Source organism: Scyliorhinus canicula, chromosome 12 (assembly GCF_902713615.1).
Source record: "Scyliorhinus canicula chromosome 12, sScyCan1.1, whole genome shotgun sequence".
Classification (NCBI taxonomy): domain Eukaryota; kingdom Metazoa; phylum Chordata; class Chondrichthyes; order Carcharhiniformes; family Scyliorhinidae; genus Scyliorhinus; species Scyliorhinus canicula.
This window is the reverse complement of record NC_052157.1, coordinates 116743-139180: the sequence shown is the minus strand read 5'-3', so window position 1 is coordinate 139180 and position 22438 is coordinate 116743. Positions and strand designations below refer to the sequence as shown.

The 22438-nt window shown below is 49.0% G+C and overlaps 1 protein-coding gene across 1 annotated transcript in view; it reads right to left on the bottom strand.

The window, feature by feature from the left end:
- Positions 1-3637: 3637 nt before the first annotated feature.
- Positions 3638-22438, bottom strand: part of LOC119974800 (cartilage intermediate layer protein, nucleotide pyrophosphohydrolase) — a 67060-nt gene continuing 48259 nt past the window's right edge. The window contains exons 5-7 of the mRNA XM_038814065.1: positions 16427-16535; positions 14695-14852; positions 3638-6155 (exon numbers count right to left, since the gene is read on the bottom strand). Of these exons, the coding sequence (XP_038669993.1) occupies positions 3787-6155; positions 14695-14852; positions 16427-16535 (2636 nt within the window). The 3' untranslated portion in view covers positions 3638-3786. The remainder of the gene's footprint in view (positions 6156-14694; positions 14853-16426; positions 16536-22438) is intronic.

The window sequence follows — 22438 nt, the reverse complement described above, 5'->3', positions numbered from 1 at the left end:
TGATTGGACATTCTGGTGGGGAATGGAGGGAGAGGAATTGGACATTCTGGTGGAAATGGGGGTATAGAGGGATTGGACATCCATGGAAAGGAGAAGGCAATTAGGGCCAGGGAGTCGGAAGTTGTGGATGTGAAGCATCGGAGGAATCACAGATGTAGGTGGGAAGGTATTGGACACAGGCGAGAGGATGGAGTCAGGGTCGGAAGGAATGAGTTCAATGGGGCAGGAACAGGCTGACACGATGGGCCTTCCGGAGAGTCCTGTTTGTGGATTGCTTCCATTGGTCAGGAAATCTAAAACATGGGGCTCAGTCTCAGAATATGGGAGCCATCATTTAGGACTGAGATAAGAAATTTCATAACTGAAAGGATTGTGAATCTTTGGAATTCTCTACCTCAGAGGGTTCTGGATTATTGAATATATTTAATTTTGGGATAGACAAATTTTTGATTTCTCGGGAAATTAAGAGATTTGGGGAGTGAGCGGAAAAATGGAGTTGAAGCACAAATTCAGCCATAATCGTGTTGAATAACGGAACAGGCTCGACGGGCCGAGTGGTCTATTCCTATCGCTCGTATTCTTATTAAGGACTTCCAGAAGGCATTTGATATAATATCCAGAGACATTGGCCAATGTTCAACATCAGGAACATCATTATCATCAGGGCCATACATCAGAATCATCCCCCCCACATCACACAATCATCCATATGGCGGAACACCGCAAAGCACAACTCATCTCCCGAGGCATGTACCTGGCGAGCAGTACACCTAGGGAACCTCAGGTGTGTGCAGCATCCAGGGGGAAAGGGCCATGTTTGGGTGGTACCTTGGCATAAAGCTGGCACTCCTGACACCCCTTCAGTATGACCTGGATAGTGCCTGGGCGTTGCCAGGGTAGTGCCGACTGTGTCAAGGAATGCACCTGGGTCCTGGTGTGTCCTGAATCATTGAGTGTCTAAGTTGATGCAGGGCAGGTATATCAAAGGCCGCCCTACCAGTTGTATGTCGTGGGATCTGCTGCATGATATGGCGGAGAAAGCTGCTGTCAATGGCCCAACGTCGCTTTTCCCGTCTGATATTGGCCTTTGCCTGTATCGGGGAAAATCCTAGCCATTAAATAATTAGGAAAGCTAATAGAATGTTTTCATATATTACGAAGGGAATTGAATACAAAAGAAGAGAGGTTATGCTTCAGTTGTATAGGAACTAGTGAGACGCATTTGGAATGCCGTGTGTAGTATTGCCACTTTATTTAAGGAAAGATGAAAATGGATTGGAAGCAGTTTTGGGAGTAGGTGGGGCACAGGTTTGAAGTCACTATCAGATTAGACATGATCATATTAAATGGTGGAGCAGGCTGGAGGGGCTGAATGGCTTCCTGCTGCTCCTTTCTGTTTATTCGTATCTCCCTGTCCACTACTTTAACCAGAGTGATGTGGAGATGCCGGCGTTGGACTGGGGTGAGCACAGGAAGAAGTCCACCAGGTTAAAGTCCAACATGTTTGTTTCAAACACTAGCTTTTGGAGCACTGCTCCTTCCTCAGGTGAATCAGGTGAGGAAATGATCCTGAATTGAGAAAGCTTTGGAAGATTATAATAGGGGCATCTGTACTCTTCTCAAATACAACCTTTGAAACTTTGGGATGGCAACCAATTGATGTCAGAGATTTGTCAAACTATAGCGGGTATTAGTTTTCCTATTACTGCTGGTTTGCTTATATAATTTTGGTGAGTCCCAAATCAATGGTAGTTTTCTTGGATATCTGTACATTGACTCTTCCTCTACTGTAAATAGTGCTACTAGGTTATTAAGCAGACTATTCTCTATTTTCTTCTTTTCATTTACCACATTACCGAATCTGCTTCGCCCGACACTACAGGCAGCGCATCACAACAATCTGCTGTATAGAAACAAACTCTTCACCTTACTACAGTTTATTTCACCAATGACCTTGGGCGGCAGTCTCCAATAATGGGGCTATGTCCCCACGCCAGCGTGAAATGTGGCGCCAACCACTCCGCCGTCAACGGTCCCCGATAATGGGAAATGCTCCTCTTCCCAGGGGGCTAGGTCGGCGCCGGAATGGTCCCCACAGCTCCAGCCGGCGCGGAACGGCCGGTGTAATTCTGCGCATGCGTGGGGGTTCCTTTCTCCGCAGCAGCCCCTGGGCAATATGGCGGAGCCCTACAGGGGCCCAGCGCAGAGGAACATAGGCCCCCACGGAACCAACCCATAGAACATAGAACAGTACAGCACAGAACAGGCCCTTCGGCCCTCGATGTTGTGCCGAGCCATGATCACCCTACTCAAACCCACGTATCCACCCTATACCCGTAACCCAACAACTCCCCCCTTAACCTTACTTTTTAGGACACTACGGGCAATTTAGCATGGCCGATCCACCTAACCCGCACATCTTTGGACTGTGGGAGGAAACCGGAGCACCCGGAGGAAACCCACGCACACACGGGGAGGACGTGCAGACTCCGCACAGACAGTGACCCAGCCGGGAATCGAACCTGGGATCCTGGAGCTGTGAAGCATTTATGCTAACCACCATGCTACCGTGCTACCCACTCGCCGATCGGTAGGCCCCGATCGCAGGCGAGGTCACCATGGGGGCGCCCCTCTGGGGTCGGATCCCCCTGCTCCCCCCTCCAGGACGGCCCCTGCAGACTCACCTCTCAGGTCCCGCTGTGTGGGACCTGAGTAACACACGGCCGCGGGACTCGGCCAAACTCGGTGGCCACTCGGCCCATTGGGACCCGGAGAATCGCCGGTGGGGCCGCTTTCACCGGCCCCCGACCGGCGGGGTGGGAATCCTGCGGGCGCCTGAGAATCGGGAAGCCAGCGTGGGGCCGGAGAATCCCGGCCCTTAACTCTGTTTTGTCTGTTTATTGACCTGCTACTGGGAACAGTTATTCATTCATTGCTCACGATTTTGAACATATATTAAATCATCCAGGAAGAACAATTTGAGCTTGTCTAATTTCATCACATAACATTTTTCACCCTTAAAACAAAGAACACTATGTTAAGCAGCTTTAAAATTAAAGCAATTTATTGGACAAAGACTGCATATTCTATAATACCAACTATAAGCAGAATACACCATCATCAAAAGAACAAATAATGGAATACATTCAAGCTACAAATTATAATTATAGGGGGCAGCACGGTAGCATGGTGGTTAGCATAAATGCTTCACAGCTCCAGGGTCCCAGGTTCGATTCCCGGCTGGGTCACTGTCTGTGTGGAGTCTGCACGTCTTCCCCGTGTGTGCGTGGGTTTCCTCCGGGTGCTCCGGTTTCCTCCCACAGTCCAAAGATGTGCGGGTTAGGTGGATTGGCCATGCTAAATTGCCCGTAGTGTCCTAATAATAAGGTTAAGGGGGGGTTGTTGGGTTACGGGTATAGGGTGGATACATGGGTTTGAGTAGGGTGATCATGGCTCGGCACAACATCGAGGGCCGAAGGGCCTGTTCTGTGCTGTACTGTTCTATGTTCTATGTTCTATACTTAAAAGTGTTTAATTATGTTTCCAATACAGCTTTGCTCGAGTATATTGCAAGTGGTGTATTGCCAGGCGTCCTCAAGAACCTTGACCCAAATAATAAAGCACTTACTTTCAAATATTGTCAGAAATAAATAGAATTTATTTTTACGCATTTCAAAAAGAACAGATTAATCATTTCAATAGATAAACGGAGTTCCTTCTTCCGGAAAGGCCGATTTTGTGACTGGCTAGTTTCTGAAGCTAGTTTTTAAAATCCATGTTATTGAACTAAAAGCTTTTCTGCCGTTGCCCTCTGTGTGATTCTCTCTGTTTTCTCTTCCTATTAAATAGACGAAGTCCAAACTGATTGTCTCTCTGTCCCCTGCGTCTCTTTCTTTGTCCAATCCTCATGTTATTCACCGCTGATTGTCCCAGGGATGTCTGCAGACTCTGGAATACATTCTGCTGGCTCACCTGTCTATTATTACAGTTGAAGGTTAATGCAACACCTACATTAAACTTCATTACTCTGGATACACTGTCTGAACTTCCATCAAAACATCTCCCCAGTGCAGTTTCCTTGGCTGTCCTTGGATCCTGATCAGTTACTGTGTAAATTCCATAATTGTGGCCAAGAGGATCGAGTGGAGCCAACATGGTAAACTCACTGGTATCATTGTTGACAGCAAGAGGAAGATGGTTAACCAGATATTCCTGTAACATATTGTTCACACTTTCTCTGTGGCAGTCATTTTGGGGAATAATCTTCACTAATGTGCGGTCAATTCGTTCTTGATCATAGAGCATTCCACTACACTTGAATTCCAAGCAAACAGCAGAGATTCCCCATTGGTCCAGGGCACGAGTACTGCGCACATCACGAATGCCGTAAATCTCTCCAACTGTCCGAGGGTGAGTCCCTCCCATGTTTCGAGATCTCACGGTAATCTCCTGAGGGCCATTGAGTTTCACCTTTATATAACAAGCTCGAAATTCCAATGGTTTTGGCCACCAAGCAAGATAATCTTCTGTCCAACTCATTGGGTCATCCTCGTTGAAAGCTACAGTGTTATAATCATATCTATCTCCTTCTATTCTGTAAAATCGGAAATGGCCTGCACTAAATGAAGCTTCTTCGCATTCTTTTAAGTTTTCATAAGGGTAAATAGGACCATTAATTTCATCTGGGACGTTGGGAGTTGGTTTGGCTACATTTATTTTAAAAGCTGTCTTCTTAAGTTTGGCATCTTCATGATCTGACCTTCTATACTGTAGCCTATTTAAGTAAGACTGCTGAACACCTATTCTATTGAAATTCATTCTGGGGGAGGATGCCACCGCCTCAAGTTCTTCTCCTCCGAGCGTTGCCATCACATAGGCAGAGTAAGCATCTGGCTGCACATCATCACAGAATGCTGGCACGCAAGCTCCATTTGAACCAGTAATAACGCTGTCAAAACGACCCCAAGCCCTGGGATTAGAGGCAAAACCTTGCATGGGCTCTATATTAATCAGTGAAACAACAACTCTCTCTATCTGATCACTTGACATAAATCGGTCACTTCGAAAAGTTCTGACTTTCACATAACATCTTCTACTTTCAGGGACATCAAGGTTAAAAAGTCTTCTTTCTCGAATCTCCATATTACCCACCAGGAAGGTTCTCTCTTCTCGTTTACTTCGTTGACTTCTGATAAAGGTAAAATCACCTTCTTCTTCCCAGAAGCCTGTTTCAGGATTCAGTGACCACAGCTTCATGTTCTCCAAGTGTTTTGGCATTTTAACCTGTGCTGAATCCAAAAAAACCTTTACTTGTCCTGCATTCAGGCTTTCCATTTCTGCTTCATCCATAAAATCAAGAGAAAACATGCCATATGTTCTCAAAGGAAGAACATCACCTTCTTCATTGATGAAATTCAGATCACTCTGGGCTGCTGAAGCTAAAGAGAGATCCCTTGGATCCAAGAACGTTACACTGGCTTTAACCAAGCCATTGTAAATATCTCCATTTTGTCTGTAGAAAGAGTTGGGAGGAATGTGCAATTCCGCTATAGGATTTTGGCTTTCTATTGTCCCAAGAGGGATGGTATTGCTGACAGAACAATCCAGAGTGACCGCTGGCCTTTTCCTAACAAGTTTAATCTCATGAAACACGGAACCCCCTTTTTTGTTAAAGGGCAGGACTTTTGTTGTGTTCACAAACTTCTGATACCGATCCACAAAAGTGAGCACTAACCGATCAATGTCTGTAGGAACTTGAATGGAGAATGTTCCCCTGTATCCAGTCATACTGATCTTCTTTCCATTCATGAAAATCTGTCCAAACCGCATGGCTTCGCCGTTATCAGCAGCTACAGCACGACCACGGACAATTGTCCTGGTTTCAATGCACTTCTGACAGCCACAACTGCTAACCACCTTGATGGGAAGCATGTACTTGGTGCAGGAGATCTTCCTTTGCTCCAGTGTGACTGCTCCACAGCAGTATGCTATTTTGTCTTTGCATCGTAACTCTGGCTCGTGCTCTCCTGTGCATGTTGTTACAGGACATTTGCCTACATTATAGTAAAAGGACTGAGTCAGATTCTGGTAACAGTCATGAGGAAGTTGGATGAAGTGACTCACAGGTTTGGGGTTGCATGACGGACCACCCAGAGCTGTGAAAATAAGGACATCAATATTAAACCGAGACTTTTATTTTATATCACATCTCCACAAAGCATCTCAAACCATTTCATAAATGATAATTTTCGCGTGGTTGAAAAATGACACAGGAAGAATCCATAAAAGGTGGCTGCATTTCTTGTTGCAATGCTTTGAGGGAGGGAACATCATTCTGTGAAATTCATCATTTTCCTTCAGGAAATGCCACAAGATCTTCAACATCTACCTGAGCACAAAGAATGGGACAGTGGTATTGGCACTAAGCAAATAATCCAGAGACCCAGGGCACCTGGTCTGCAGCTCACCATGGCAAGTGATGGCATTCTGGAATAAAAATTTGGATCCAATAAAAATCTGGACTTAAAAGTCTGATGATGACTATGGAAGCATTGTTGTAAAAATCCAAATGGTTAATTAATGCCATTTAGGCATAATAATCATGAGATGTCGGAGCAGAAATGGGCCATTCAGCCCATTGAGTTTGCTCCACCATTCAATTGGATAATGACTGATCTGATACGATAATCCTCAACTCCACTTATCTCCAGTACCCTTGATTCCATTACTGATTAAAAATCTGTCTATCTCAGCCTTGAACATACTTAACAACCCAGCTCTACAGCTGTCTGCGGTAAAGAATTCCACAGATTCACTACCCTCTGAGAGAAGAAATTCCTCCTCATCTCGGTCTGAAATGGGCGGCCCCTTACTCTGAGATTGTGTCCTCTGGTCCTAGACTCTCCCACAAGGGGAAACATCGAAGAACAAAGAACATTACAGCACAGGAATAGGCCCTTCGGCCCTCCAAGCCTGCACTGACCATGCTGCCCATCTAACCTAAAACCTTCTGCAGTCCCAGAATCCGTATCCCTCTATTCCATCCCATTCATATATTTGTCAAGACGTCCCTTAAATGTCGTCTTCATCCCTGATTCCAGCACCTCCTCCGGCAGCTAGTCCCAGGCTCCCACCACCCTCTGTGTAAAAATCTTGCCTCGTACATCTCCTCTAAACTTTGTCCCTCACACCTTAAACCTATGTCCCTTAGTAACTGACCCCTCTACCCTGGGGAAAAAGTCTCTGACTATCCACTCTGTCCATGCACCTTATAATTTTGTAGACCTCTATCAGGTGGCCCCTCAACCTCTGTCGTTCCAGTGAGAACAAACCGAGTTTATTCAACTGCTCCTCATAGCTAATGCCCTCCATACCAGGCAACATCCTGGTAAATCTCTTCTGCACCCTCTTTAAAGCCTCCACATAGAACATAGAACATAGAACGATACAGTGCAGTACAGGCCCTTCGGCCCTCGATGTTGCACCAACATGGAAAAAACTAAAGGCCATCTAACCTACACTATGCCCTTATCATCCATATGCTTATCCAATAAACTTTTAAATGCCCTCAATGTTGGCGAGTTCACTACTGTTGCAGGTAGGGCATTCCACGGCCTCACCACTCTTTGCGTAAAAAACCCACCTCTGACCTCTGTCCTATATCTATTACCCCTCAATTTAAGGCTATGTCCCCTCGTGCTAGCCACCTCCATCCGCGGGAAAAGGCTCTCGCTGTCCACCCTATCTAACCCTCTGATCATTTTGTATGCCTCTATTAAGTCACCTCTTAACCTTCTTCTCTCTAACGAAAACAACCTCAAGTCCATCAGCCTTTCCTCATAAGATTTTCCCTCCATACCAGGCAACATCCTGGTAAATCTCCTCTGCACCCGTTCCAAAGCTTCCACGTCCTTCCTATAATGAGGCGACCAGAACTGTACGCAATACTCCAAATGCGGCCGTACTAGAGTTTTGTACAACTGCAACATGACCTCATGGCTCCGGAACTCAATCCCTCTACCAATAAAGGCCAACACACCATAGGCCTTCTTCACAACCCTATCAACCTGGGTGGCAACTTTCAGGGATCTATATACATGGACACCGAGATCCCTCTGCTCATCCACACTACCAAGAATTTTACCATTAGCCAAATATTCCGCATTCCTGTTATTCTTTCCAAAGTGAATCACCTCACACTTCTCCACATTAAACTCCATTTGCAACCTCTCAGCCCAGCTCTGCAGCTTATCTATGTTTTTTAAATAGCACCCTACCCAAGGTCAACACCTCCACCCTATCCCCATAACCCAGTAACTCCACCCAACACTAAGGGCAATTTTGGACACTAAGGGCAATTTATCATGGCCAATCCACCTAACCTGCACATCATTGGACTGTGGGAGGAAACCGGAGCACCCGGAGGAAACCCACGCACACACAGGGAGGATGTGCAGACTCCACACAGACAGTGACCCAAGCCGGAATCGAACCAGGGACCCTGGAGCTGTGAAGCGATTGTGCTATCCACAATGCTACTGTGCTGCCCACATCCTTCTGGTAGTGCGGCGACCAGAATTGAACACTATACTCCAAATGTGACCTAACTAAGGTTCTATACGGCTGCAACATGACTTGCCAATTTTTATATTCAATGAAGGCAAGCATGCTGTATGCCTTCTTGACTGCCTTCTCCACCTGTGTTGCAACTTTCAATGGCCTGTGGACCTGTACACCTAGATCCTTCTGCCTGTCAATACTCTTGAGGGTTCTGCCATTCACTGTATATTTCCTACCTGTAATAGATCTTCCAAAATGATTACCTCACATTTGTCCCGATTAAACTCCATCTGCCATCTCTCCGCCCAAATCTCCAACCGATCTAAATCCTGTTGTATCCTCTGACAGTCCTCATCGCTATCCGCAATTCCACCAACCTTTGTGCCATCCGCAAACTTACTAATCAGACCAGTTACACTTTCCTCCAAATCATTGATATATACTACAAACAGCAAAGGTCCCAGCACTGATCCCTGTGGCCCACCACTAGTCACAGCCCTCCAATCAGAAAAGCACCCTTCCATTGCTACTCTCTGCCTTCTATGACCTAGCCAGTTCTGTATCCATCTTGCCAGCTCACCCCTGATCCCGTGTGACTTCACCTTTTGTATCAGTCTGCCATGAGGGACCTTGTCAAAGGCCTTACTGAAGTCCATGTAAACAACATCCACTGCCCCACCTTCATCAATCATCTTTGTTACTTCCTCGAAAAAGTCGATGACGTTAGTGAGACACTACCTCCCCTTCACAAAACCATGTTGTCTCTCGCTAATGACTCCATTTGTTTCCAAATGGGTATAAATCCTGTCTCGAAGAACCCTCTTCAATAATTTCTCTACCACTGATGTGAGGCTCACCGGCCGATAATTTCCTGGATTATCCTTGCTACCCTTCTTAAACAAAACAACAACATTGACGATTCTCCAGTCCTCTGAATCCTCATCTGTAGCCAGTGAGGATAAAAAGATTTCTGTTGAGGTGTCCGCAATTTCCTCACTTGCCTCACAGTATTCTGGGGTAGATCCCATCAGGCCCTGGGGACTTATCTACCTTAATGAACCTGGATAGGTGGTTAAGGTTTCAGCAGGGGAACATTTTGGGAGAAATTACCACAATTCCATATGTTTCAGGGTATTTTTGATAACTTTTCGCGTTAAGGTGCAAAACTGGGGAAAGGCAAATTCCGATAACATTAGCTAGGAATTGAAGAATTTGGATTGGGTGCAGCTGTTGGAGGGTAAATCAACATCGGACATGTGGGAGTCTTTCAAGCGACAGTTGATTAGGATTCAGGAAAGTCACTTTCCTGAGAGATTGAAGGATAAGTTTGGGAAGTTTAGGGAGCCTTGGAAAACGAGGGATATTGTGAACCTCGTCGAAAAGAAATCGGAGACTTTTGTACGGTCTAGAAGGGTGGGGCATTCAAAACCCTAGAGGAGTATAAAGAAAGTAGGAAGATACTGAAGCGGGAAGTTAGGTGGGCTACGAGGGGTCATGAAAAGTCCTTGGCGAGTAGGATTAAGGTCAATCCCAAACCTTTTATTCATATGTAAAAAGCAAGAGGGTGACCAGGGAAAGGATTGGACCACTTAAGGGCAGTGGGTTGAGCCAGAGGAAAGGAATGAGTATTTTGCATCAATGTTCACCAAAGAAAAGGACTTTAGACTTCCGGTGGCGGCCATGAAGGGGTAAGTCCCACATCAGTGCATGGATAGGCGGACCAGGAGTGCTCGCAAAGGAAGAAATAGGCGAACATAGAAGGCTTGGGCTGAAGCTGTTGCAGGAGAAAGCTTGGCGGACGACCGGGGTCCGGGTTCGACAACCCAGGGGTCGACGGAGCAGCTGATGCAGTTCATACAGGAGGGCTTCGCCAAGCAGAAACAGGAATGCTTGGACCTGATTAAGGAATCGATTGCGCGGCTGGAACTGAGACTGGATGCTCAAGACCGGGCGATCCAGAAAGTGGAGAAGGCGCTGGCTGAGCAGGAGGAACATCAAACTGCGGTGGAGTTGGAGGTGGGGATGCTGAGAGACCAGCAGACATGGCTCCAGGAGAAGGTGGAGGACCTAGAGAATCGGTCCCGCCGGCAGAACTTGAGGATCGTTGGTCTCCCGGAGGGGTCTGAAGGAACGGTTGCTGGGGCGTACATAGTGGGCATGTTTGAGAAGGTAATGGGGGATGGGACGTTCACCCGACCCCTGGAGGTGGACAGGACTCACAGAGCGCTAGCGGGGAAGCCGCGTGTAGGTGACACCCCCCCCCCCTCCCCCCCGAGGGCAATGGTGGGGAGATTCCACAGCTACTTGGACAAGGAGTGGACATTACGGTGGGCCAGGCTGACACGGAGCTGTAAATGGGAGGACAGCATCCTGCGTACATACCAAGATCTGAGTGCAGAGGTAGTCAGGAGAATAGCAGGGTTCAACCAGATAAAGTTTACCCTTTTCAAGAAGAAGGTGAAGTTTGGACTGCTGTATCTGGCCCGTCTTTGGGTCACTTATGAGGAGCAACATTTCTAGCTTTCGCTGGAGTTGATTCCACAATATTTTGTCCCAAGGAAAAATTTGCAAAAGCATGTACAAGGTGACCCAGTGGTTAGCACTGCTGGCTCACAGCACTAAGGTCCCGGGTTCAATTCCAGCGTCGGGTGTCTGTGCGGAGTCTGCACCTTCTCCCCCTGTGTGTGCGTGGGTTTCCTCCGGGTGCTCCGGTTTCCTCCCACAGTCCAAAGATGTGCAGGTTAGGTGGATTGGCCATGCTAAATTGCCCTTTGTGTCCAAAAGGTTAGGTGGGGCTATGGGAATAGGGCGGGGGATTGCGTCTAGGTAGAGTGCTCTTTCAGTGGGTCGGTGCAGGCTCGATGGGCTGGATGGCCTCCTTCTGCACTGTAGTGATTCTATGAAACTTATCTTCCTGTCTGCCTATACCTGCGTTGAGGGTGTGCTGCAGTGTTGGAGGTTCCAGCAATGAGCAATGAACAATACTGAGGGAGTGCTGCACTGTCAGAGGGTCAGTACTGAGGGAGTGCCGCACTGTCAGAGGGTCAGTACTGAGGGAGTGCTGCACTGTCAGAGGGTCAGTACTGAGGGAGTGCTGCACTGTCAGAGGGTCAGTACTGAGGGAGTGCCGCACTGTCAGAGGGTCAGTACTGAGGGAGTGCTGCACTGTCAGAGGGTCAGTACTGAGGGAGTGCCGCACTATCAGAGGGTCAGTACTGAGGGAGTACCGCACTGTCAGAGGGTCAGTACTGAGGGAGTGCCGCACTGTCAGAGGGTCAGTACTGAGGGAGTGCTGCACTGTGGGAGGGTCAGTACTGAGGGAGTGCCGCACTGTCAGAGGGTCAGTACTGAGGGAGTGCCGCACTGTCAGAGGGTCAGTACTGAGGGAGTGCTGCACTGTGGGAGGGTCAGTACTGAGGGAGTGCCGCACTGTCAGAGGGTCAGTACTGAGGGAGTGCTGCACTGTGGGAGGGTCAGTACTGAGGGAGTGCCGCACTGTCAGAGGGTCAGTACTGAGGGAGTACCGCACTGTCAGAGGGTCAGTACTGAGGGAGTGCCGCACTGTCAGAGGGTCAGTACTGAGGGAGTGCTGCACTGTCAGAGGGTCAGTACTGAGGGAGTGCCGCATTGTCAGAGGGTCAGTACTGAGGGAGTGCTGCACTGTCAGAGGGTCAGTACTGAGGGAGTGCCGCACTGTCAGAGGGTCAGTACTGAGGGAGTGCCGCACTGTCAGAGGGTCAGTACTGAGGGAGTGCTGCACTGTCAGAGGGTCAGTACTGAGGGAGCGCCGCACTGTCAGAGGGTCAGTATTGAGGGAGTGCCGCACTGTCAGAGGGTCAGTACTGAGGGAGTGCTGCACTGTCAGAGGGTCAGTACTGAGGGAGTGCTGCACTGTCAGAGAGTCAGTACTGAGGGAGTGCTGCACTGTCAGAGGGTCAGTACTGAGGGAGCGCCGCACTGTCAGAGGGTCAGTACTGAGGGAGTGCCGCACTGTCAGAGGGTCAGTACTGAGGGAGTGCCGCACTGTCAGAGGGTCAGTACTGAGGGAGTGCCGCACTGTCAGAGGGTCAGAGGGAGTGCTGCACTGTCAGAGGGTCAGTACTGAGGGAGTGCCGCACTGTCAGAGGGTCAGTACTGAGGGAGTGCCGCACTGTCAGATGGTCAGTACAGAGGGAGTGCTGCACTGTCAGAGGGTCAGTACTGAGGGAGTGCCGCACTGTCAGAGGGTCAGTGCTGAGGGAGTGCCGCACTGTCAGAGGGTCAGTACTGAGGGAGTGCCGCACTGTCAGAGGGTCAGTACTGAGGGAGTGCCGCACTGTCAGATGGTCAGTACAGAGGGAGTGCTGCACTGTCAGAGGGTCAGTACTGAGGGAGTGCCGCACTGTCAGAGGGTCAGTACTGAGGGAGTGCTGCGCTGTCAGAAAGTTAGTACTGAGGGAATCCTTATTGTTGGAGCTAATGTCAAATAATATAATAATAATAATAATAATCTTTATTAGTGTCACAAGTCGGCTTACATTAACACTGCAATGAAGTTACTATGAAAATCCCCTAGTCGCCACATTCTGGTGCCTGTTCGGGTACACAGAGGGAGAATTCAGAATGTCCAATTCACCTAACAGCACGTCTTTCAGGACTGTGGGAGGAAACCCACGCAGACACGGGGAGAACGTGCAGACTCCACACAGACAGTGACCCAAGCCGGGAATCGAACCTGCGACCCTGGAGCTGTGAGGCAACAATGCTAGCCACTATGCTACTGTGAGGCCCCACAAGCCGTCTCAGTTGGTGTAAATTCTCCCTATGGCACTATTACCGTTTGGACACTGGGCTAAATCGCTGGGTTTGAAAGCAGACCAAGCAGGCCAGCAGCACGGTTCGATTCCTGTAACAGCCTCCCCGAACAGGCGCCGGAATGTGGCGACTAGGGGCTTTTCACAGTAACTTCATTTGAAGCCTACTCATGACAATAAGCGATTTTCATTTTCATTTCACAAGGCAGTTCTTTTTGATATCTTGGTCAATATTTATCCCTCAGCTAACATCAACAAAATAGACTCTCTGATCTCATTGTTAGTCTTGGAATCTTGTAGTGCTCAAAATTTTCACCACATTCCCTTAATCGTAGAATTTACAGTGCAGAAAGCGGCCATTCCAAACTACACTTCAAAGAAAAAGAAAATCCTGCAGATGCGGGAAATCTGAAATAAAATCAGAAAATGCTGGAGAAAACTCAGTAGGCAGTAAGTGTGGAGGGAGAAATAGATAATGGGAGGGATTCTTCAGTCGCCGAATCGCATTTGGCGATTGACCGGAGAATCCCCGTTTGCGCTGAAATCTGGGCCGGCGCCGCTTCTGTGATGCTCCGCCCCCTCGACAACGCCGTATTCGGAGAGATGCCCCGCCTCCAACGGGCCAAGTTCCCGATGGCGTGGAACACCGAGGCATTTTGGCCGCAAACCCAGTGTGGCGGCTGCAGACTGTGTCCAGCGGCGACACAGTCGGGTGGGAGCTGTTCCGCTGGCAGGGGGGGCTTTGGCGGGGGCTGGGGGCACTGGTGGAGGGTGGTCTGGGTGTTGGGAAACTGGTCAAAGGGGGGCAGTTTGTGGCAGGCTTGTTCCGCGTGCGGCTGGAGCCATGCTGTACGGTGCAGCCATGGACCCGCCCATCCTCCAGCCGTATCCGCAGGCAAAGCCGGGGGTTTGCGCTGTGCGCCTGTTAGCTCCCCACAGGCGCAGGATCCGTGCAGCTTTTGCGCCATTTTTTCTGGGGTAAAAAACCACTGTTCCCAGGCCGGCGTCAGCACTTAGTCTGCAAATGGGAGAATCCAGCCCAATGGCTCAAGTCCTGCTCAATTTTTCCAGCACTTTCTGTTTTTACTTCATAAATAATTTATTGGATGTAAACTCTCAGGATGTGCTGAGGTTGTGAAAGATGCTATATAAATGCAAGTAATTCTATCCTTTAAAAAATGATCTTTCACTTGTGCATAAAGTATAAACATAGTCTGGATCTTTTCAGGCGTTGCCCAGCTTTACTAAGATTCCAACACAGATTGTAGGATAACTAAATCCCAAAACATTTTGACAAAATTATCTCGAGCTGTGATTATAATGTGTTCAGTTATTTATTTACCTATCACAGTAAGTGTTGCTGGCTGGGATTTGACAGAACCCGCAATGTTACTGGCTCGACACATGTATTGACCAGCATGCTGTGGCTTCAGCTGCCTTAACACCAGCGTACTATCATATCCGTGTGTCTTCACATCGAGTAAAGAACCGTTCTGATACCTGCAAAAAAAATAACACGGAGAAGCAACTTAAAGGCGAGAAACTCAGAATTTAAATGGAGCAGAAAAACACAAAGCAATGACTCGGAACCTCCAGCTGCCTCCTCAGATCTGAAGCAGGTTCTGCAGACACGGAGTCATCGAGACATTTAAAGCACAGAAGGTAGCCATTCGGCCTGTTGAGGCCATGCCAGCTCTCCATCCAAACAACCTCTTTCCCCTGTCTATTCCCATAACTCTAAAGTTTATTTTCGTGGATTTCTAATCCAATTTCCCTTTGAAATCGTGAGCTCGTAATAAAGCTCGTAGTCTCAAAGGTGGAGTAGATGCTTTATTGTGAATTCATTCTGTCTCCAGAGCTTAACTTACGGCTACCTCAAATGCTGCCTGCCTGTGTCTGTGTCTTGCTACCAGTTCTCCCTTCCGTGAAGTGTGCCCTCACTTCCTGTCCCTCTGTATTTATAGCTCTCCCGTGCTCCCTCTAGTGCTTGCTCAGTTGCATTGCATCTACACAGATCTACAATCACCACACAAAGTTCGATACAGCTCCATCATGACCTCCCTGCTTTGGTAATCTAATTTTGCCGGCATCGCCATAACCTGGGGCTTGTTTAGCACAGGACTAAAGAGCTGGCTTTTAAAGCAGACCAAGGCAGGCCAGCAGCACGGTTCAGTTCCCGTACCAGCCTCCCCGAACAGGCGCCGGAATGTGGCGACTAGGGGCTTTTCACGGTAACTTCATTTGAAGCCTACTTGTGACAATAAGCAATTTTTATTTCATTTCATTTCATTCACTGGGGGTAGCGGCACGGTTGGGTGACCTGCACAACTTCCTGCCATTGGAGAAGATAAAGTCTGAGTTAAGGGGCTCTTCAGGGGGGTTTGAGAAAATGTGGGGGATGCTTGTGACTGTGTTTGAGGAGCTGTTCGTCGCAAGTAGGCTTAAATTAACACTGCAATGAAGTTACTGTGTAAGCCCCTAGTCGCCACATTCCGGCGCCTGTTCAGGTACACAGAGTGAGAATTCAGAATGTCCAATTCACCTAACAGCACGTCTTTTGGGACTTGTGGGAGGAAACCGGAGCACCCGGAGGAAACCCACGCAGACACGGGGAGGACGTGCAGACTCCACACAGACAGTGACCCAAGCCGGGAATTGAACCTGGGACCCTGGCGCTGTGAAGCCATAGTGCTAACCACTGTGCTACCGTGCTGCCCGCTAACGTTGTAACTAATGTTCCTCATCCCTGAAGCCATTCTGGTAAATCTCTGCTGCACCTTGTGTTCAAATCTTTCTATGATCTCACCCTTTCCAAACTCTGTAACCTTCTGAAAGTGCTTCCTGGTGTGATGTAACCTCAGCCACTCCAAACCTCCTCTCCCAAACTCTCCAATGTTCTGACTCTTGGTCCTGCCACATCCAAATTAGTTCCTTTCACTATTTGTTGGCATGCCCCAGAATAGTTTGCTCAGGGAATGAGCTACGGACATTTCGAACCAAGAGAGGGAAGTGGCAAGGAAGGGACTAAAAACAGAAAAACGATCATTTTAAATTTAACTAAAAGCGGTTCTTACCAGAAGTATTTGTCTGGAGGAGGATTACACTGAACCTTGCAACAGAAAGTTACACTTTGTCCCTCACGCCTGACTTTGCTCACCGGCTGTTTCCTGATGTACGGCTTTTCTGCATTGCACAAAAATCAAGATTTAGTAAAATCAAACTATTCTAGACGGTTATGTATGACCCTGGAGTGATTGCATCTGAGCTATTGGTTATATTGATCATTTCCTGATTATATCGAGTGGCCCAAGTGATTTTACATTCATCTTCCAGCCCCTCCCCAGCCCAAATAAGGAAGTCAAGAATAGGATTAAATTGAAAGAAAATCAGACAATTCTGAAAAGATTAGTGGCGGTAATTGGCCGGTAGGATTTGTCCTGTTTCTTGTGTACAGGACACACCTGGGCAATTGTCCACATTGCCGGGTAGATGCCAGTGTTGTCGCTGTACTGGAACAGCTTGGCTGGGGGTGCAGCAAGTTCTGGAACGTGAGTCTTCAGTACAATGCCGGGATATTGTCAGGGCCCAGAGCCTTTGCGGGGAGGTGGTGTAGTGGAATTGTCACTGGACTAGTAATCCAGAGACCCAGGGTAACGCTCTGGGGACCCGGGTTCCAATCCCACCACTGCAGATGGTGGAATTTAAACTCAATAAAATATCTGGAATGAAAAGTCTAATGATGACCATGAAACCATTGTCGATTGTTGTAAAAGCCCATCTGGGTCACTAATGTCCTTTAGGGAAGGAAATCTGCCGCCCTTACCTGATCTGGCCTACATGTGACTCCAGACCCACAGCAATGTGGTTGCCCTTAACTACCCCCTCAAGGGCAATTAGGGATGGGTAATAAATGCTGGCACAGCCTGCGACACCCACAACCCAGCAACAAATTTTTTTTAAAATCCAGTGCCTTCAGCCATTTCTTGATATCACATGGAGTGAATCGTATTGGCTGAAGATTGACATCTGTGACCTCTGGAGGAGACCGAGATGGATCATCCACTCAGCACTTCTGGCTGAATTGTAGTAAATGCTACTTGTCTTTTGCCTTTTGCACATGTGTGTTGGGCTCCTCCATCATTGAGGATGGGGATATTTATGCAGCCTCCTCCTCCACCACCATTCTTGACTGGATGTGGCATAACTGGAAGTGACAGGTCAAATATGGGCAAGGAAACTTCCTGCTGATTACCACATACTGCTCCCCGCTCAGCTGATGATTCAGTATTCTCCATGTTGAACATCACTTGGAGGAAGCACTGAGGGTGGCAAGGGGGCAGAATATGCTGTGGGTGGGGACTTCAATGTCCATCACCCAGAGTGGCTCGGTACCACCACAGACCGAGCTGGCCGGGTCCTAAAGGACAATAGCTGCTAGACTGGGACTGCAGCAGGTGGTGAGGGAACCAACAAGAGGGAAAAATATACTTGACCTCATCCTCACCAATCTGCCTGCTGCAGATGTATCTGTCCATGACAGTATCGGTAGGAGTGACCACCGCACAATCCTCGTGGAGACAAAGTCCCATCTTCACATTGAGGATACCGTCCATTGTGTTGTGTGGCACTACCACCGTGCTAAATGGGATAGACTTAGAACAGATCTAGCAACTCCAGGCTGGGCATTCATGTGGCGCTGTGGGCCATCAGCAGCAGCAGAATTGTACTCGACCAGAATCTGTAACCCGGCATACATACATACATAGATACATGGAAGATAGGAGCAGGAGGAGGTCCTTTGGCCCTTCGAGCCTCCTCCGCCATTCATCACGATCATGGCTGATCATCCAACTCAATAGCCTAATCCTGCTTTCTCCCCATAGCCCACTCTAACATTACCACCAAGCCAGGGGATCACCCTGGTTCAATGAAGAGGGCAGGAGAGCATGCCAGGAGCAACTGCAGGCATACCATACAATGGGTGGGCGCGGGGGGGGGGTGAGACTCTCCACCCCGCTGCTCTAGTTTTCTGATGTGGCGCATCCCAGCCGGCAGCGGAATTCTCCATCTCACCGGCCAATGGGGATTCCTACTGTGGGCAGCCTCACGCAGTCACAAAATCCCCGGGCGTGGGTTCGCTGCCAGCTCAATGGAGAATCCCACCTGCGGAGAATCCAGCCCGAGGTGTCAACCTGGTGAAGCTACAACACAGGACTACTTGTAAGCCAAACAGCATAAGCAGCAAGGAACAGAGTTAAGCAATTCCACAACCAACTCACCAATATAAGCTTAGCAGCCCTTTTTAAAATTAATTTATGAGATATGGGCTTCAGTGGCTGGGCCGGCATTTATTGCCCATCCCTAGCTGCCCTTCAGAAGGTGGTGATGAGCTGTCTTCTGAACCGCTGCAGTCCCTGAGGTGTAGGTACATCCACAGTGCTGTTAGGGAGGGAGTTCCAGGATTTGTCCCGACAGTGAAGGAACGGTGATATATTTCCAAATCCGGACAGTGAGTCCCTGGCACTGTGAGGCAGCAGTGCTAACCCGGGTCCCTGGCACTGTGAGACAGCAATGCTAACCCGGGTCCCTGGCACTGTGAGGCAGCAGTGCTAACCCGGGTCCCTGGCACTGTGAGGCAGCAGTGCTAACCCGGGTCCCTGGCACTGTGAGGCAGCAGTGCTAACCCGGGTCCCTGGCACTGTGAGGCAGCAGTGTTAACCCGGGTCCCTGGCACTGTGAGGCAGCAGTGTTAAACCAGGTCCCTGGCACGGTGAGGCAGCAGTGTTAACCCGGGTCCCTGGCACGGTGAGGCAGCAGTGTTAACCCAGGTCCCTGGCACTGTGAGGCAGCAGTGTTAACCCAGGTCCCTGGCACTGTGAGACAGCAGTGTTAACCCGGGTCCCTGGCACGGTGAGGCAGCAGTGTTAACCCGGTTCCCTGGCACGGTGAGGCAGCAGTGTTAACCCGGGTCCCTGGCACTGTGAGGCAGCAGTGTTAACCCGGGTCCCTGGCACTGTGAGGCAGCAGTGCTAACCCGGGTCCCTGGCACTGTGAGACAGCAGTGCTAACCCGGGTCCCTGGCACTGTGAGGCAGCAGTGCTAACCCGGGTCCCTGGCACTGTGAGGCAGCAGTGTTAACCCGGGTCCCTGGCACTGTGAGGCAGCAGTGTTAACCCGGGTCCCTGGCACTGTGAGGCAGCAGTGTTAACCTGGGTCCCTGGCACTGTGAGACAGCAGTGTTAACCCGGGTCCCTGGCACGGTGAGGCAGCAGTGTTAACGCGGGTCCCTGGCACTGTGAGACAGCAATGTTAACCTGGGTCCCTGGCACTGTGAGACAGCAGTGTTAACCCGGGTCCCTGGCACTGTGAGACAGCAGTGTTAACCCAGGTCCCTGGCACTGTGAGGCAGCAGTGCTAACCCGGGTCCCTGGCACTGTGAGGCAGCAGTGCTAACCCGGGTCCCTGGCGCTGTGAGGCAGCAGTGTTAACCCGGGTCCCTGGCACTGTGAGGCAGCAGTGCTAACCCGGGTCCCTGGCACTGTGAGGCAGCAGTGTTAACCTGGGTCCCTGGCACTGTGAGACAGCAGTGTTAACCCGGGTCCCTGGCACTGTTAGACAGCAGTGCTAACCCGGGTCCCTGGCACTGTGAGGCAGCAGTGTTAACCCGGGTCCCTGGCACGGTGAGGCAGCAGTGTTAACGCGGGTCCCTGGCACTGTGAGACAGCAATGTTAACCTGGGTCCCTGGCACTGTGAGACAGCAGTGTTAACCCGGGTCCCTGGCACTGTGAGACAGCAGTGTTAACCCGGGTCCCTGGCACTGTGAGACAGCAGTGTTAACCCAGGTCCCTGGCACTGTGAGGCAGCAGTGCTAACCCGGGTCCCTGGCACTGTGAGGCAGCAGTGCTAACCCGGGTCCCTGGCGCTGTGAGGCAGCAGTGTTAACCCGGGTCCCTGGCACTGTGAGGCAGCAGTGCTAACCCGGGTCCCTGGCACTGTGAGGCAGCAGTGCTAACCCGGGTCCCTGGCGCTGTGAGGCAGCAGTGTTAACCCGGGTCCCTGGCACTGTGAGGCAGCAGTGCTAACCCGGGTCCCTGGCACTGTGAGGCAGCAGTGTTAACCCGAGCCATAAAGAAAAGTAAGATAGAACACGAAACAAAAATGGCACAGAATATAAGGACAGATAGCAAAAGTTTTTATAATTGTATGAAACTAAAAAGAGTTGCTAAAGTAAACATTGGTCCATTAGAGGATGAGAGTGGTCATTTAGTTATGGGATACGATGAAATGGCGGAGGCATTGAACAAATATTTTGTATCGGTCTTCACAGTGGAGGACACTAATAACATGCCAGCAATTGACCGAGAGAAGAAGGTAGGTGAGGACCTGGAAACCATTACTATCACGAAAGAGCAAGTGTTGGGCAAGCTAATGGAGCTCAGGATAGATAAGTCTCCTGGCCCTGATGGAATGCATCCCAGGGTACTGAAAGGGATGCCTGGAGTAATAGCAGATGCACTGGCGGTAATTTTCCAAAATTCGCTGAACACTGGGGCAGTCCCAGAGGATTGGAAAACAGCAAATGTGACGCCACTGTTTAAAAAGGGAAGTAGACAAAAGATGGGGAATTATAGACCGGTTAGCTTAACCTCTGTCATGGGGCAGATGCTTGAGTCTATTATCAAGAAAGAGATAGGAGGGCACCTCGATAGAAATTGTCCCATTGAATGGACGCAGCATGGATTCATGAAGGGCAGGTCATGCTTGACGAATCTCTTGGAATTCTATGAAGACATTTCGAGCAAGGTAGATAAAGGGGACCCAGTGGATGTGGTGTACCTAGATTTCCAAAAGGCCTTTGACAAGGTACCGCACAAGAGGCTGCTGCATAAGATAAGGATGCATGGTGTTAAGGGTAGAGTACTAGCATGGATAGAGGATTGGTTGTCTAATAGGAAACAAAGAGTGGGAATAAATGAGTGCGATTCTGGCTGGCAATCAGTGACGAGTGGTGTGCCTCAGGGATCGGTGTTGGGACCACAATTATTTACAATTTATAGAGACGATTTGGAGTTGGGAACTACGTGTAAGGTATCCAAGTTTGCAGATGACACAAAGGTGTGTGGCAGAGCAAAGTGTACTGAGGACTGTAAAACCTTACAGAGGAACATTGACACATTGAGTGAGTGGGCAAAGGTCTGGCAGATGGAGTATAATGTCAATAAGTGTGAAGTCGTGCATTTTGGTAGGAGTAACAATAGAACGGATTATTACTTAAATGGTAAAAAGCTGCAGCATGCTGCTGTGCAGAGGGACCTGGGTGTACTTGTGCATGAGCCACAGAAGGTTGGTCTGCAGGTGCAACAAGTAATTAGGAAGGCAAATGGAATTTTGTCCTTCATTGCGAAGGGGATTGAGTTTAAAAGCAGAGAGGTAATGTTGCAGTTGTACAAGGTGCTGGTGAGGCCACACCTGGAGTACTGTGTGCAGTTTTGGTCTCCACACTTGAGAAAGGATGTGCTAGCACTAGAGGGGGTGCAGAGGAGGTTCACTAGGCTGATTCCGGAGTTGAGGGGGTTATCGTATGAGGAGAGGCTGAGTAGATTGGGATTATATTCACTGGAATTCAGAAGGTTGAGGGGGGATCTAATAGAAACATATAAAATTTTGAAGGGAATGGATAAGATAGAAGTAGAAAGGATGTTTCCACTGGTAGGTGAAAGTAGGACAAGAGGGCATAGCCTCAAGATTAGGGGGAGCAGATTTAGGACTGAATCAAGGAGGAACTTCTTCACCCAGAGGGTGGTTAAAGTATGGAATTCCCTACCGAAAGGAGTAGTAGACGCTACTTCATTGAATATATTTAAAGATAGGGTAGATGTTTTTTTGAAAAATAAAGGAATTACGGGATATGGCGAGAATGCGGGTAAGTGGTTCTGAGACCACGAAAAGATCAGCCATGATCTTATCGAATGGCGGAGCAGGCTCGAAGGGCCACACGGTCTACTTCTGCTCCTAGTTCTTATGTTCTTATGTCCCTGGCACTGTGAGGCAGCAGTGTTAACCCTGATCCCTGGCACTGTGAGAC